This window comes from Lissotriton helveticus, chromosome 8 (genome assembly GCF_964261635.1).
Source record: "Lissotriton helveticus chromosome 8, aLisHel1.1, whole genome shotgun sequence".
NCBI lineage: Eukaryota > Metazoa > Chordata > Amphibia > Caudata > Salamandridae > Lissotriton > Lissotriton helveticus.
This window is the reverse complement of record NC_136069.1, coordinates 1,140,774,812-1,140,789,510: the sequence shown is the minus strand read 5'-3', so window position 1 is coordinate 1,140,789,510 and position 14,699 is coordinate 1,140,774,812. Positions and strand designations below refer to the sequence as shown.

The 14,699-nt window shown below is 43.7% G+C and overlaps 1 protein-coding gene across 1 annotated transcript in view; it reads left to right on the top strand.

The window, feature by feature from the left end:
* REV1 (REV1 DNA directed polymerase) overlaps positions 1–14,699 on the top strand; it is a 411,701-nt gene that overhangs the window by 148,145 nt on the left and 248,857 nt on the right. Inside the window, exon 6 of the mRNA XM_078658014.1 lies at positions 3,539–4,188. Coding sequence (XP_078514140.1) covers positions 3,539–4,188 — 650 coding nt within the window. The remainder of the gene's footprint in view (positions 1–3,538; positions 4,189–14,699) is intronic.

Here is a 14,699-nt window from a genome sequence, read left to right as displayed (position 1 = left end):
GCTCACGCTGTGCTTCTGAGCACCTCCGGGGGCGGGACAGGACGTGCGCGCCCTTCCTCGGCGCAAGGGGTGCTGGAGGATGTGGTCCCCGGTCTCCGGCGTCAGGGAAGCAGGAAGCCCGGTATGGGCAGCGGTGAAGCAGCGCTGGAGCTGCGGCGATCCAGGACCCCAGGGGAAAGCTCCCAGGTCAGTTCCTTGGTGCAGAAAGGTAATCAACAACTGTCTACATCGTGATGCCAGGTGTATAGGTCTAGAGTTGATGAAATAAGAATAGACACCCACCAAAGAATGGGAATATTGGCAAACTGTAGTCAGAGAACAAGTCCTTCACTGCAGCGCATCAAGTGAAAAAAATCCGGAATCCAAATAAGGATATCGTAATGTATAAGGTCAAAACTATATAGAAAGAAAAAAAATAGAAATGACAACACAGTAATGCTATTTGAACGTAACCACACCTAGAACCAGAGAAGCAATAAATAAGCTTCTTACACTACACAATGACTGTAGACATAATAGCTCTTACGTAGAAAATACTCGTAACATCGCACCATCAATGCAGTAGTTGTGGTGGTAACACTTAGCCATGAAGCTGAACTGGTAATATGGCATTGTCAACACAAAAGTTGTATAAATGGTGCTTAACCCAGCAGCCAATAGGTGTTATACTTGACCATGTGACAGTGGTCCCGAATCTCAATGCAAACAACGCGGTATCCCTCAGAAAATGTAAAAAAAACAACAATAATGTAACAGTTAAAAAGTACGAAGGAAGTTATCCTGGCCTAAAGAGGTTAACTGAATTGAGGTCGACCACTGCAGAAAAAAGTATCCAGAACATTGCCAAAATAACAAGCCCCTTGTGCAAGACTAATGCATGCACGTCACTATTACTTATCTAGCATGGGTAACACACTCACCATACAAGTATGTACCAACACCAACACCACACCTGACATCTGGCAAATTAATGGAATCCCACAGAAACTGAGCTGTACAAAGCCCCGATATTGCCTGGAATTACACAAATAAGTGTGACCGTGAGGGAAATTGAGGTACGATTGTGTACTAAATGATGTCCCAATCGCTTAAATGTATAGAGCGAAATATGTGTAATATTGATGCACGCTGCAACAGTAGTAAACGTAAAAAAGATGCTGTTGGCGATCCAGGATTAGTAAGTATACCCTGGACACCACGAGGCACAACCCTGGTAAGTATACCCCTAAAACTTAAAGCACACAAATACATATCATTAGCCACTACGAAAATAGTGGTGTAATAGCCCTACCCCTAAGCCTAGACAGCACTCACCTCAAAGAACGAGTGTCCCGTCCACAAACACATGTGTAGGTGGTCACGAAATACGTAAGAGGCATGTCCATCGCCATCTTGTTCTTATCTACTTACGGAATGGAGTCTCATGACTGGGAGCACATGACCGCAACATCACTCACAGCTATGGGAGACAATAACTTTGATAAAAAATAGACCGCCATATTGAACTATAACCCAGATCCAGTATGTCCCCTTAGTAAATGCATTGGGGTAACCAAACCAAGTTCAAAAAACACTGTTATTGGAATTTGATCCAAATAACACAGTAAAGATTTCAACGTTCACCGCAGCTTTTCTTAATCGATGTTTATAGTGGGAAAAATCGGCCACTTAGTTACGCTATACACAAGGAACAGTAAATATCCATAAACTACATGGAAAATCGGTTGCCCTGTTGCACTGTTCACAGGGAACATTAAATCCCCTCAAAATTGCAAAGTTCACCTCGGTTGTGTAAAGGAAGGGGTTTGGTGACCCAGGCCCCATTACAATAGGTGGAAGAATAAAACAGACACCTTGAGGTATGAAGGCTGCTTTAAGCTATGGCATATTGATATAAGTTAAGTAAGGGTCCACAACTAAAACACACTGGTGCCCTGTCTCTCCTTCCCTCCTCTCTACCTCTCCCCCCTTGTTGCCCTCTATTAGGCCACAACGAATGAATTCGATTCTAAGTCTGGCATCAGAAAAAAATAGACTCATTGTGCAAATATTCCGTCATTTATAAACTGGACACAGCGGTCCAGAAAGCCCGATTAAAATAACGCTTTACCACAGTGGCAGGTAGGTAGGACCACATAGCCATTGATGGGAGCTGTTTAAATTATGTAAATACTGCAGATAAGTGACAGGTGTTTTATATGTTTTTGTATTTATAGATATGAATGTGGATAAGTAAGATGCCCTGATGAGAGCACACGAAGGCAACTGTGTGTCTCGAAACGCATCGGTACAGCGAGAGTTCCGCTGAGTTGCACTAGGAATAGGATTACTGATAATAAGAATATCTTGGAGAATGAATTGAATACAAACAAGATATTAGAATATTGTGTAAACAAACGCAGACTTGCAGTGCAATTGATTTGTCTTGCTAAAAACATTTCTTGCGTTCCACATTGGATTATTGACAGTGATTGTGAATATTTTGTGTAATGACTTGTGAACTGATTCGTTTAATTGATTATGTGAATTTATTTTGTCTGACTGACTACCGTTATATGTATGAAATAGTATGTTTTTGTAAATGTTTGTTGGTTAAATTTTGTGTGTAAATCCGTGGAGAACAGTTGCCCCTTTTATTATATATGAATAAAATTGAAAGAATTTGGGTAAAATAAATAACCCAACCACCAGCAGAAAATAGTGTGGATCTTTCTAAAAGTGGCATTTATAAAATTGAAATGATAAATTTGACTTTACTATTAAAGAGGATTTAAAATTACAGTTCCATAGGTCATGAATATGATAGCTGTACCTCCTTCCAATTGCAATTGGGAGTTACAGCTTTTTAAGGGTAATTAAGAGTCCCCAGTGTTAACCTATGGGAATGGTAGGCCTCGCAGTAATATAAAATAAGTGGGAGTTTTTCACTACCAGGACATGTAAAACTTAAGTGTTTTACTTTTTAATTACACAGCACCCTGCCCTCTGGGCTATCTAGGGCCTACCTTAGGCTTTGCAAAGGGTTTTATATGCCAAGTCGATGATGCAGTGCAAATTGCACAACCAGGCTCTGCGGGGTCCAGCTTGAGACATGTTTGAAAGGGCTAATTAGGTGGGTGGCACAATGAGTGTTGCAGGCCCACTAGGAGCATTTAATTTACCGGCCCTGGGCACATGTAGTGCACTTTAGGTCAATTAAATATACCAACTGTTGCAAAGACAAACTATGTTTTAGTGAGCGAGCACATTCACTTTAGCACTGGTTAGCAGTGGTAAAATGCTCCGAGTCCTAAAGTCAACAAAAACAAATTCAGAAAAAGGGGAGGAGGAAGGTAAAATATTTGTGGTGACCATTTCTTGCAGTCTTCTTTTTAAAATGTTTGTTTCTTTGTGGTGGAAATAAAGATAATGCAATAGTGCAATGATTCTCTAGCCTTCATATTTGATTAGAAAAAATGATGGCTGTGCAAATAAGTACATTCATCAAAGTCCCATTTCTTGTATTACAGTTGTAATTGAATATATGTTTTCTTCTTAGAAATCACACTGTAAATGAGCAGAGAGACCCAGCAACTGAGACAATGAATGGAATGTTTGATTGGCGACAGAAAGAAGAGGAGGATGATGATGAAGATTTTGACTTCACAGACTTTGGTCAGACTTCTGATGCGCGAAAACAAAATGGAGTTCACCGTCCTCAAGACAACAGTGCCATTTGTAATGGACAGAATATTAGTTCCCATGGTGCCTTCAAACCACAGGACTCTTTGTTAAAAGCTTGTTCTGACCCTGTGCAGAACCTGGAGCAGAAAACGGCAGAGACGGACACTGTTGTCTCTAGAAACTCCCCTATGCAACAGTTGCAGCATAGCAACACACAGACAGATGTCTTGAGCACTCCACACAGAACTGACACTCTTTCGTCCTCGCACAATAATACTAAACTTAATGGTGCTCACCATTCTGTTGTTCAGGGGCCTTCAAACATAAAAAGCACTTCTCTACCTTCACCTTCTAAGTTACTTCCCAGAACTACTGACCCCAATTTCATCTCTGACTTTTATTCCCACTCGCGACTGCATCACATTTCAACGTGGAAGTGTGAGTTCACAGAATTTGTCCGCAGTCTACAAAGACATGGTGATGGTATATTTTCTGGCCGGGAAAAGTTAAAAAAACTGAAGCCTGGTAAGTTTGTTGTAGTAGGAAGCCTTATTTCATGTATCTCAGATTTCTTTCACAGGCAATGAACATAACTTAATTTAATTTTATCATCAGCTGCTGAAAGATTTAAGGAGCATTTCTTTTAGGGTTACACCCGAGTCTATACCATCCTCAGAAGAGAAGGTCACAGGGTTGTCATACAAAGGGATCTTTTAGAATTCTGGCTCATAAGAAACCAAAGGTTCTTGTATATAGGTTTTGTATTGAGACTTTTGGTTTTTAAAAGGTTTGCTTTTCCTGCACCTCCTTAAGGAGTACATCAGAGAAGTTGATTTCAGATGGATACTTTTAACCACTCAGGTGCCAGACTGGATCTGGAAATGTTGCCAGCAGTGCTCCTGTGTACCTGTGGGTGGCATTGGGCAGCTTAACATTCAGTTTGCTCTGTCCCTTATTTAACAGAGTGGAGCTGCATATAAGCACCACCCCTGCATGTCAATGTCAGTTCCTTTCTTTCAGCGCTTTTGAATCAAGGATGCTTGAGACCCAAGGCCCCATCTAAAACTACAAGGTTGAATCCATTGTGTGATTGTCAGAAACAAATATCAGTGACGGACGTTAACAAAGTTTCTTTGGTGTGTCTGGGCTTGTGACACGACTCCAAGTTGTGAGATGATTGTGCGATCATGCACCCTAAGGCGATCTGGGGTCGAGATGCGAAGTTGTATGTCGCCAAAAATCTAAAGAATTTAAGGACCTCATGCAAGTGTCCTTCCAGTTTAAGGGCGCAGACCTTCTTCCAAGGCTGGTCCAGAGCCAGATCCTATTCAGGGTCGCAGTCATCAGATAAGTCGAGGTTCAATTGCAAACACAAATAGACAAAGCAGATTCTCGACCCTATCCTGCCACTCTCTCTCAAATTAGAAGTCGCAAGTGTGTCAAGGTGCCGATTCCTGCTGGAGATGCAGATGGCGCATTTGATCCAGATGCATCTTAAATTCCCCAGGTGATCAGCGGCTCTGATCAAGCTATGATGCATATTTTTGGCACTGTTCCAGCTTCCTCTGGCTTGCCTTCGTATCTGCATGGACTTTCAGTTGGGTTACTGCCAGCAAATCCGTCATCTGTGCCATCTGAGCTCCTCCAATTTGCCTCTGGTCCCTCATAAACTCTGATGTCATCTTAAATTCTGACTCCGACCCCTGCGCCAGAGTCCATCTTGCCGCTGACTGAGATTGTGCTACGAATCCACTCCAGGGCATGCAGCTTCTGTACAACCTGATTCTGATAGTATACAGCCACTGCCACAGAGCTGTCCTCGGAGCCTCCATCTCCTTTTTGATAATTTAAAACCACATTATGATGATAGCTTGTATATGGACCTTGAGGAGGCTAGTGGGCCTGATACTTTCTTGTTATAAGGTTGTTATCCCTCATTGGGCCCCCAACAAAAGTGACTGCTTTTTTGCTTTTTCCCATTTGGTAATTCAACATGCTGAGATAGTCCTAGACCTACAACTGCATTATGTTGAGGGTAAAATTAATGTCCTCTTACTTGTCATGCAGCCTGGGTCGTCTTCTTCCTCTGAGCCCTTCTATTCCACAAAACCTTAACTGATACTCTGCTGGGCATATGGTCTAAACCTTGCTCTTGCCCGCTGGTGAACAGACATGTGGCCACATGCTGCAGGTGTTGGCCCAGGCTTGCACTAGCACGGTGAACCCAAATTCGTTCCCTATAAACCTTCCCAGGACAGGGAGACAAAGAAGATTAAGGAATTTAGAGAAACTAATGCTCTCTTCATTCCGCTTAGCCTTGAATTTGGTCAACACAGTTTGCCTACTATGCCGATATATACACACACACATCCTCTGGGACATGGCCTGCAAGATCTTGCCAGCAGTTTAGGAACAATTTAGACACTCCTCGGTTCTAGTCATTCAGGATGCAGCCAAATGAGTTATTCATGGTGGCCTGGAAACTACAGATTGCTTGGGGAAATCAGTCTGCACCAGTGGGTGCTCAGCCCATGGGGTTTTTAGTAGATGTGCAGTCATCCCTTATGGATATGCCCTTTAACGGATCCTTCCTGTTCTGTGAAAAAGCTGATGCAGCCTCTAAACCTTTTGTGGAGACTTGAGCCACAGCACATTCTTTAGGCCTCTATGCCCTGCCAGATAGTTTTTCCACGAGGTTCAACCTTTCTGAGGCTAATTAAGTGAATTGGCGTACAAGCAGATTTAGGGCCCTCTCCCCTATTGCAGTCAGCTCTCTCCTTTTGTGGCAGGAGACCAGGTGTGGCCGGAGACCAGGATCAAGTAGGCACCGCACAAGTCACCAAGGGCACTGATCTTCCCTGTCCACCTACCCTGCAGCATCAGCTGGCAATCTGCTCTAGTTTGTCCTTAATTCTTAATACCCTCCCGTGGGAAGAAGGATCCATCAATTTCTCCCAGGATGACAATAACTCCGACAAATGGGTTTAGCAGGGCTATGCCCTTGCATTCCTTTCTAACCCACCACAGCTTTCTCCCACGTAAGAGCTGGTTTCAGAGGAGTACCTTTCTACCTTGCTGCCAAGAGACGTGTGCCCTACTTTTCAAAGGAGCCATCGAAAAGTTTCCAACCTCATAGAAATGGATGGGCTGTTACTACTGCTGTTTCCTTTTGCTGAAGGATTGAGGCCTCCATCCTATTTTAGATATTTTCCCCATGTTATCCTTCCTGCGGAAGGTGAGCTTGAAAATGCTCAACGCTGGCCCAGGTTCAGTCTACACTGGATCTGGGCAACTAGATGGTACTCTTGAACCTGCAGGATATGTATTTTTATATACTGGTCCAGCAGTCCCTCTGACCTTACCTGCGGTTCAAGGTAGCCCAGGAGCATGTTCAATTTGCCTTGCTCCTCTTCTTCCTCATCAGGTCCCCTCAGGTGTTCATAAGAGTGATGGTGATGGTTATCGTCCATCTTTGGCAGCACTATTTTTCCTTTACTTCTGTGACTGGCTGTTGAAGGCAGGCTTGCAACAGCCAGTTGGGGACAACCTCAAGACGATGACTAACCTATCATCTGACTCCTTCGCAGAGGCACCCTTTCTTTAAAGCTGTCTTCATTACTGTGCAGTTAAGGGCATTTCCTCAGTCACAAAGAGTCTAGGGCATTTGAGCCATGATTTAGATGTTTCAACCACGAGAGCGGTTCTAAGGCTTCATGGCCTTTTGGTCTACTTTATTCTGACTTTTAACTATGCCAAGTGGCATATGCGGGGTCTTTAGTGAAATCTGAAGTCTATGTTAGCCCAGGATCTAGGGAAGCTGTCTGATTCCGTTCAGGAGTCAGAGAATACTGGATGAGCACTGCAGTGGTGGCTGCTTGCCTGTAGTTGGAGTACAGTGGCAGACTCCTCTGTTGGGTTAAGGAGGTTATCTGAAATAGGTGGATGTTGGAGGACTCTGGTCTTCAGTGTAAACCTGGCTCTTTATCAGTCTGTTGGGTTTGTGAGCTATTTGCCTGGCATGGAAGGCCTTCCTCCTGTCCACCAAAGGTAGGTTGTTGCAGGTTCTTACAGACAACAAAAGGGCCTTCTGAGATTGCAACAAGTAGGGTGGAGTGGGGCCATGTGCCAAGAGTCTCTGTGCCTCTGGATTTGGCTGGGGCATCCGGGCACCTTTCTGATTGTGAACCATGTAGTAAGATTTTTAAATGCCAAGGCAGACAAGCTCATTCAGCGGTGTCTGGTCGATCACAAATTGCAGTTACACTGCGAAGTGGCAACGGGCATCTTCTCACATTGGGAAGATTCCTGCTGGATCTTTTCGCCATATTAGACAACTCGCGGTTTTCTAAACTTTTGTGTATTGGTGCTCTCAATTAAACTTTCTGGAAGTAACATTCTGACTAGAATGGAGGAGCACAGGACTCTTGTAAATTTGTTTGCCTCTGCCGCTCCTACCCTGAGTTCTGAAGAAGGTCAGAACAAAGTTGTCCTAGTGGCTCCAGATTGGGTCAGGAGAATGTGGTACCTGGAACGAGTGGTCCTGATCATCTGACATGTGATCCGACTACTGCTTCATGAGGATCTCCTGTTGTTGCAACAGGGCAGGGTTCTGCATCTAAATCTGTGGAATCTACACTTCCATGCTTTGAGACTGAGTGGCAATAGTTAGTTGCGTTCAGTCTAGCATTAGAGTTTGGGGATTTGCTGCCAGTCATTCATCTACAAATCCATTTCCTACGGGTGCTGGGTAAAATGTGTTGCCTGGTGTGGAGTCCGCAAAACCCCTTACAAGCCCAACTGTCTGATATTTTATTGTTTGTTACGTCTTTGGGCCCAACAAGCTCTTCAGTGGGCATGAATAAAAGTTATTAGTCGGCCCTTTTGACCTTTGTGCGTTTGCTGAATCAACCATCCTTTTATTTATTTTTCATCACCTGTTATAAAGTGGTTTATTGAAGCTTTAATTAATTGTAATTTTTTTAAAATACGTTTTCTTAAGTTTTTTTTGCGTACGGTTTTGGTTACATTGTGTCAGGTTCAAGAAAAAACATTTACCGACAGTCATTTTACAGCATTGAAAAGATAGGTAATAGAGAGATGGGTACACATGAAAGCTGTGTGCTTTTGATCAGTGGAGCGTCAAAGCTTAGGCTTCTCAGGTGCTCTGTAAACATTAATGCAACAGAAGAGAAAGAGATGAGCAAAACCCCTATCAACAGTAGGGGGAATTAAAGTAGCTAGGAGGAAAAGCGAGCTAAAAGAGGCAATTATAGAATTTACCTGTAAAGCCATCTGTCCCACGTGACTTGCCATTGGGTAGTGAGTGCGTCGCATAACCAAGTTCCTCTTCCCTTAAGAGCTGTGCTAGATATTCTTGTTGACCTGGGGAGAGCCAGGCTAGGGTTATTTCATGTAAATATTCTTCTATTTCCCCATCTGATGTCGCTGTACACATAGAGTACAACTTGGAGTAGTAGTCAACGAATGCTTGTGATATGGATCGTGTCATAGCAGTCTTTTCCCTGTGCATCTACCCATTTTCCTATTTGAGCTGATGCCAGCAATTTCTGTAATTTGCTAGCGAGAGTTTGGCCGCGCCGGCCTCCTTTGTCATATACTTGTGCCGTATGGCGACGCAATAGGTATTTAACCTCGTTGTGGGCCATCTCTTGATAGCCAGATATTTTCTCCCTAATAGATGCCAGGAGTGCTGAATCTATGGTCTGTTCATTATCTCTTTCCAGTTTGTGAAGGTCTCGTTCTAACATGTGTAGTTGCTGACATATATCTTGCAGGATACCTGCTTGTTTGCTCATACAAACCCCAAGTGGGTTACTTTGAAAGCCTCCCACCGTGTATTTAAGCTCACCACTGACCCTACATTATGCTCAAAGTATTTTACAATGGCCTGTCGTATCTCAGTAGGGCAGTGGCTGGAAAGCGCCACATAATTGCCTAGGTGTGTGAGAGGGCACAGACAGCACCACTAGTTTAACAGGGGCATGGTCATACAGGGCCTATTGCAGGTGGTCAATGGATTCCGTCCAGCCACAGACCTCTCGGGTAACCAACCCGTAATTTAGACGTGACCAAGAATCAGTCGCAGAAGATGAAAAAAAAACATAGTAGGGTTACGTAGTCTCCAAAGGTCCAACAGGCCTTATTTCTCCATCTTATCTCGAAGAACCCTGGCCGTTTGCCTATCATTGGTCAGTAGAGATCGATCTTTTCAATGCAGGGCCAAGACAGGTATTGAAATCCCCCCCCCCATATATCACCGCTGATGGTTGCATAGCATGTTAGCGTGTCCATAATCGCCTATAAAAATCTGGGCCATCAGAATGGCACAGCTACAATTACCCTGTACAATAATGTAACACCCTTATGTATCTGTATCGTTATGCAAAACTGTAGAAGGAGTGCCCTGTTTTATCATTAAGAGTACTCCTCTGGCATTGGACGAATAAGAGGAGGCAATTCGAGTAGATGTCCAGCAAGCGCCTGTAGTACTTTCTGTCTCTCGGGTGAGGTGTGTCTCTAGAAGCAGTGCTACTTAGACACCTTTTCTCTCAAGATACGTGATGACCTGTCATGTTTTGTAGGGATTATTTAATCAAATGATATTCCTTGTAAGAGAGTGGTGTAGTCTTCTTGTAAGAGAGAGTGGTGTACTCTTCTGTGTTATGTTTTATCAGGATGAAAGATCCAGAGGGTACAAGATATCATGTCAATTCAAGTCAAAGAGATTTATTGAGCGCACCTATCACCCATGGAGCTCATGGTGATAGCGTAACACTCCTTTAAAGGCTGAAATCCAAATGAAACAGACAGGGCCATTATAGATGATCAAATAGCCAGGTTTTTAATTCCTTGCGGAACAGCTTGAGGTCTGTGATAGTGCAGAGCTGTAATGGAAGTTCATTCCAAAATGCAGGAATCAGGTAGGAAAAGGATCTGCCGCCATTCCTGGCGGTGCGGATCCTGCGAGGGGTAAGGAGAAATTTGTTACTCCACCTAAGAGTCCTGTTAGGCTGATACCAACTGAGTTTTGGGGCAAAGTAACTTGGCCCATTCCCGTACATGTTCTTGTGTACCAGACAGAGGACTTTAAAATGTATTTGCTTTCTGATGGGGAGCCAGTGGAGAGTCTTCAAACTGGACGCAGATGGAGACCTAGATGGGAGGTTTAGTACCAGCCTAGCAGCAGCATTCTGCAGGACTTATTTTTTGTATTTTTTTATTTTACACCTTTTTATATAGTGTGAACTTGACCCGAATCGGGTATCAGAGAGCTATACATAGCAGCAGTTGCATTACCTGAGGACACATTAATTTTTGTTAGGCACGGGGACTTGAAGCCTGGAATAGAGCTCCTCAATAATGGATGCCACTAGGGCATTTCTGTAGTCGAGATGACCAGCGGCTTCCTTGATTCGATTGGAATCCGTTGTAAAATGTTACGTAAGCTATGCATTAATCCTTAGCAGGTACTAGTTATATGATTTATGTGATTTTTCATGGATAACTGGTTGTCTTTACTCCAAAGTTCCTCACCATAGGCTTAGGAGATGGACAGGGACCAAGGCTCTGAGGCCTTGGACCAGTCGTTCGACCAAAATTTGAGTGGCTTACCAAAGAGGATGACCTCTGTCTTACTAGCATTGAGTTGGAGATGGTTAATATGCATCCAATTATCAACGAGAGTCATACAATTTTTGAATTGGAGCCTTGTGTTGTCGGTAGGGTGAGGCCAAGAGTGATCAGTAACTGGGTGTCATCAGCATACAACACCACCTCAAACCCATAGGACTTGATTACTTTGGCCAAATGTGTCACGTAAAGATTGAAAAGGATGGAACTTAGGATGGATCCCTGGGGGACTCCCATTTTTACCGGCTCACTTGTACGGTAGAGGTTTAATCAGTGAGGTAATTTCTAAGCCAGTCTAGTGCTGATCCCCTGACTACCATCTCCTAGAGCTGTTGTTCTAAAATACTGTGGGAGATGGTGTCGAAAGCAGCCCATAGGTCTAACAGGACAAGCATTGCTGACTGTCCTCTGTCCTGGGCAAGTCTTATATTGTCGACAACCTCCACCACCGAGGTTTCAGTGCTATGGGCAGCCTTAAACCCTGATTGTGAAGGATCCAACAATCCATGGCTCTCCAACTGGGTAGTGAGATGCTAGTCAACCAGGGACTAGTATCTTTCCAAAGTAAGGAAGCGGATGAACTGGGCGATAATTACTGCGTTCCCTAGGGTGGGTAGAAGTTTTTTAAGAATGCGCTTAACCCTTGCTGCTTTCCATCTGACAGGGACTGTTGCTTGGCCGAAGGACATTTTAAATAGATCGGTGACGTTCCTGAGGAGTAAGGGGGCCAGGATTGAAAAGAAACGAGGTGAGACCGGGTTTACTGGGGAACCCAACTTTATTTTAAACAGGGCAGTTGAAACTTCATCTGAGGTAAATGCGGTGAACTCTTCCAGAAGAGGAATGGTAGGTTTAAGATTGATGTTAGGATCATTGTCAAGATTCTTAATATCATGATGCGGGAAAGAACTATGAATAATATTGATCTTTTCATCCAAAATAGTGGACAAAGTGTCTACCCATTCTTGTGAAGATGGATTACTGCGCTGTCAGGGGGAAGGATTGGTAAATTTCTTTAGTATTTTGTAGAGCTCCTTGTTAGAGTTGGCAGCTTTATCGATCCTATTAATAAAATATAGTTTTTTGGCTAGCTGAATATTGTCTAGGTAATCTCAGTTGATATGTTTATATATTTGTCGATCTTCAGTGCTTTTGGTTTTTCTCCATTTGCGTTCGGCTTTCTTACTGATATGTTTTTCAGTTCTTAGTAATTCAGTAAACCAGGGATGTACCTTTGGCTTAAACTTGACCGTAGACAAAGGTGCAGTGATATTCAAAGTCAGTGTGATTGCTGCCCCAAAGGCTGTTGCTGCATTTTTTTAAAAAAACGCTTTATTCACGACTGTATCAATTACCACATGTTACATTTACATATGTCAGCATCAAACAATCTTTTCTCGTTTTCCCTTTATAACTTTCGGCTATTTGACATGTAATCCTTCTCAGTTTTACAGTAAGTTCAATAATTGACTATCTTTCATTACTTCAGTGGTCATGTTGCATTAGCGTTACATTGTCGTCTCATAGCTTGTCCCCGTCTCCCCCAACTCCCATCCCTCCCCTTACGTCTCCTAGCTCCTCCAGTGCTTAGGCACTGTGTTCGACGAAAGGCTGTTGCTGCATGATCGATATTCTCAGTGCTTGGTAGGGGCGGGAGGCTAAAATGGGACAAAACGGAGGCAGGAGTGACTTTCCGCCAAGGCCTGCTCCATCTGTGCTCCTTGTTAAAATCATTTTTGTTGGTGACTATTTGTAGGGAAAATGTCAGTAAGCTGTGGTCAGACCAGAGCAGGGGGATGGGGGACTCCACTTTGACGCTGGCAGTGTTGGTGATCAAAAGATCAAGGGTGTGACCTGCTAAGTGGGTAGGTCCCGTCACCGTTTTAACTAGTCCCAGTAGAATCACATTAGTGATCAGTTGACTCGTGTCAGTGTCTAAAGGAAGTTCTGCGTGGTAGTTAAAATCCCCCATCAGAAGAAAGTTGTTAGCTGCTAGTACAGGTGGGGCATTGTCTCAGTCAGATGGTTTATAAAATTGATTTTCAGGCCGGGGGGTATGTACAGATGTGTGTGTGTTAAGATACTCTTAGTATTACATCAGTACATAACATTGAAAAACTGTTCAAATCCCTCCCAAAAGCCTCCCCATCCACTTCAGCATCACAATCATGCCAAAAAGTCCCGGCTAGCAAACTACCCCCTCCGTTAAACCCAAATCCCAAAACAGAAAACCCACTTGACAATAACCGAAAAAGTAAAGATATAGAATTCTACTCCACACTCTGCATAGCATGTACCTCACAAATCTAATAGAACAGCCTGTCCGACCCACCCCTGGAGACCCTGATGTACTTAAATGTAATAGCAATTGTCCCACACATGGCGAAAATTTAGATAGATCAACAAAATAAATGTTATCAACCAGGTTCATCCAAAGTCGAGGAGATCCCCGGCTCCCTAGCCTCGACTCTGGGGGATCTCCGCTTACCACCCACTCATTCCAGCGGCTTGAGGAATTGTTGCAAACTGTTTGGATCATTGAATATTTTCATCTTGCTGTCAACAGTTAACTTTAAGTGAGCCGGATAAAGCATAGCATAGTCAATGTTCATTTCTTGCAGTTTCCTTTTAGCAGGAAGGAATTGTTTCTGTGGCTCTTGAACTTTCAATGTCAAATCCGGTAAGATCAGTAGTTCTGTGCCTTTATGGCATATGGTGTGCAATTCTCTGGAGCGGCGCAGTGCTGCATCCCGATCTTTGTAATTAAGCAGTAGCGCTATTATCGGGCGAGGGCGGGCCCCGGGCACCGGCTTCGGATCCAGTGAACGATTTACCCATTCCACTACAAACCGCTTGGAGAATGAGTCTTGACCCATTAGGACTATGAGGAGCTTTTCGACAAACTTTTCCATACTATTCACACTTGCAGACTCCGCAACGTCAAGTATGCGAAGATTGTTGCACCTGGTGCGTGCATCCAGGTCTTCAGTTATGGCTTGCAGCATCCACACACTCTTCTCTAGGCGTTTCAGGGTTTCCATGGCTATACTCTGGTTGTCTTCAGCCTCTGACATGCGGCACTCCACTGCGTCCTGATGCTTTACATGCTTATCGATCCTCTCAGACATTCAATTCATACGATAGGTGAGAGCATCGATCCTCCCATCAATTCTTGTGAGGCTTACTTGCATAGCTGATAGTATTTGCCTCGGGTCACCGTCCAGTTCAGGTTCTACAGTCTCTGTGTAGGCCTCACTGAATGTTGCCCGATCTGCGCGTTGTCTAGGGGTCTTACACTGTCAAAATGCAACTTTGGTTGAGACTTTTTTTTTTTACCCATATCGGCGTGCCCGTTCAGAACCGAAATGAGAGGCATAGCAAAAAAG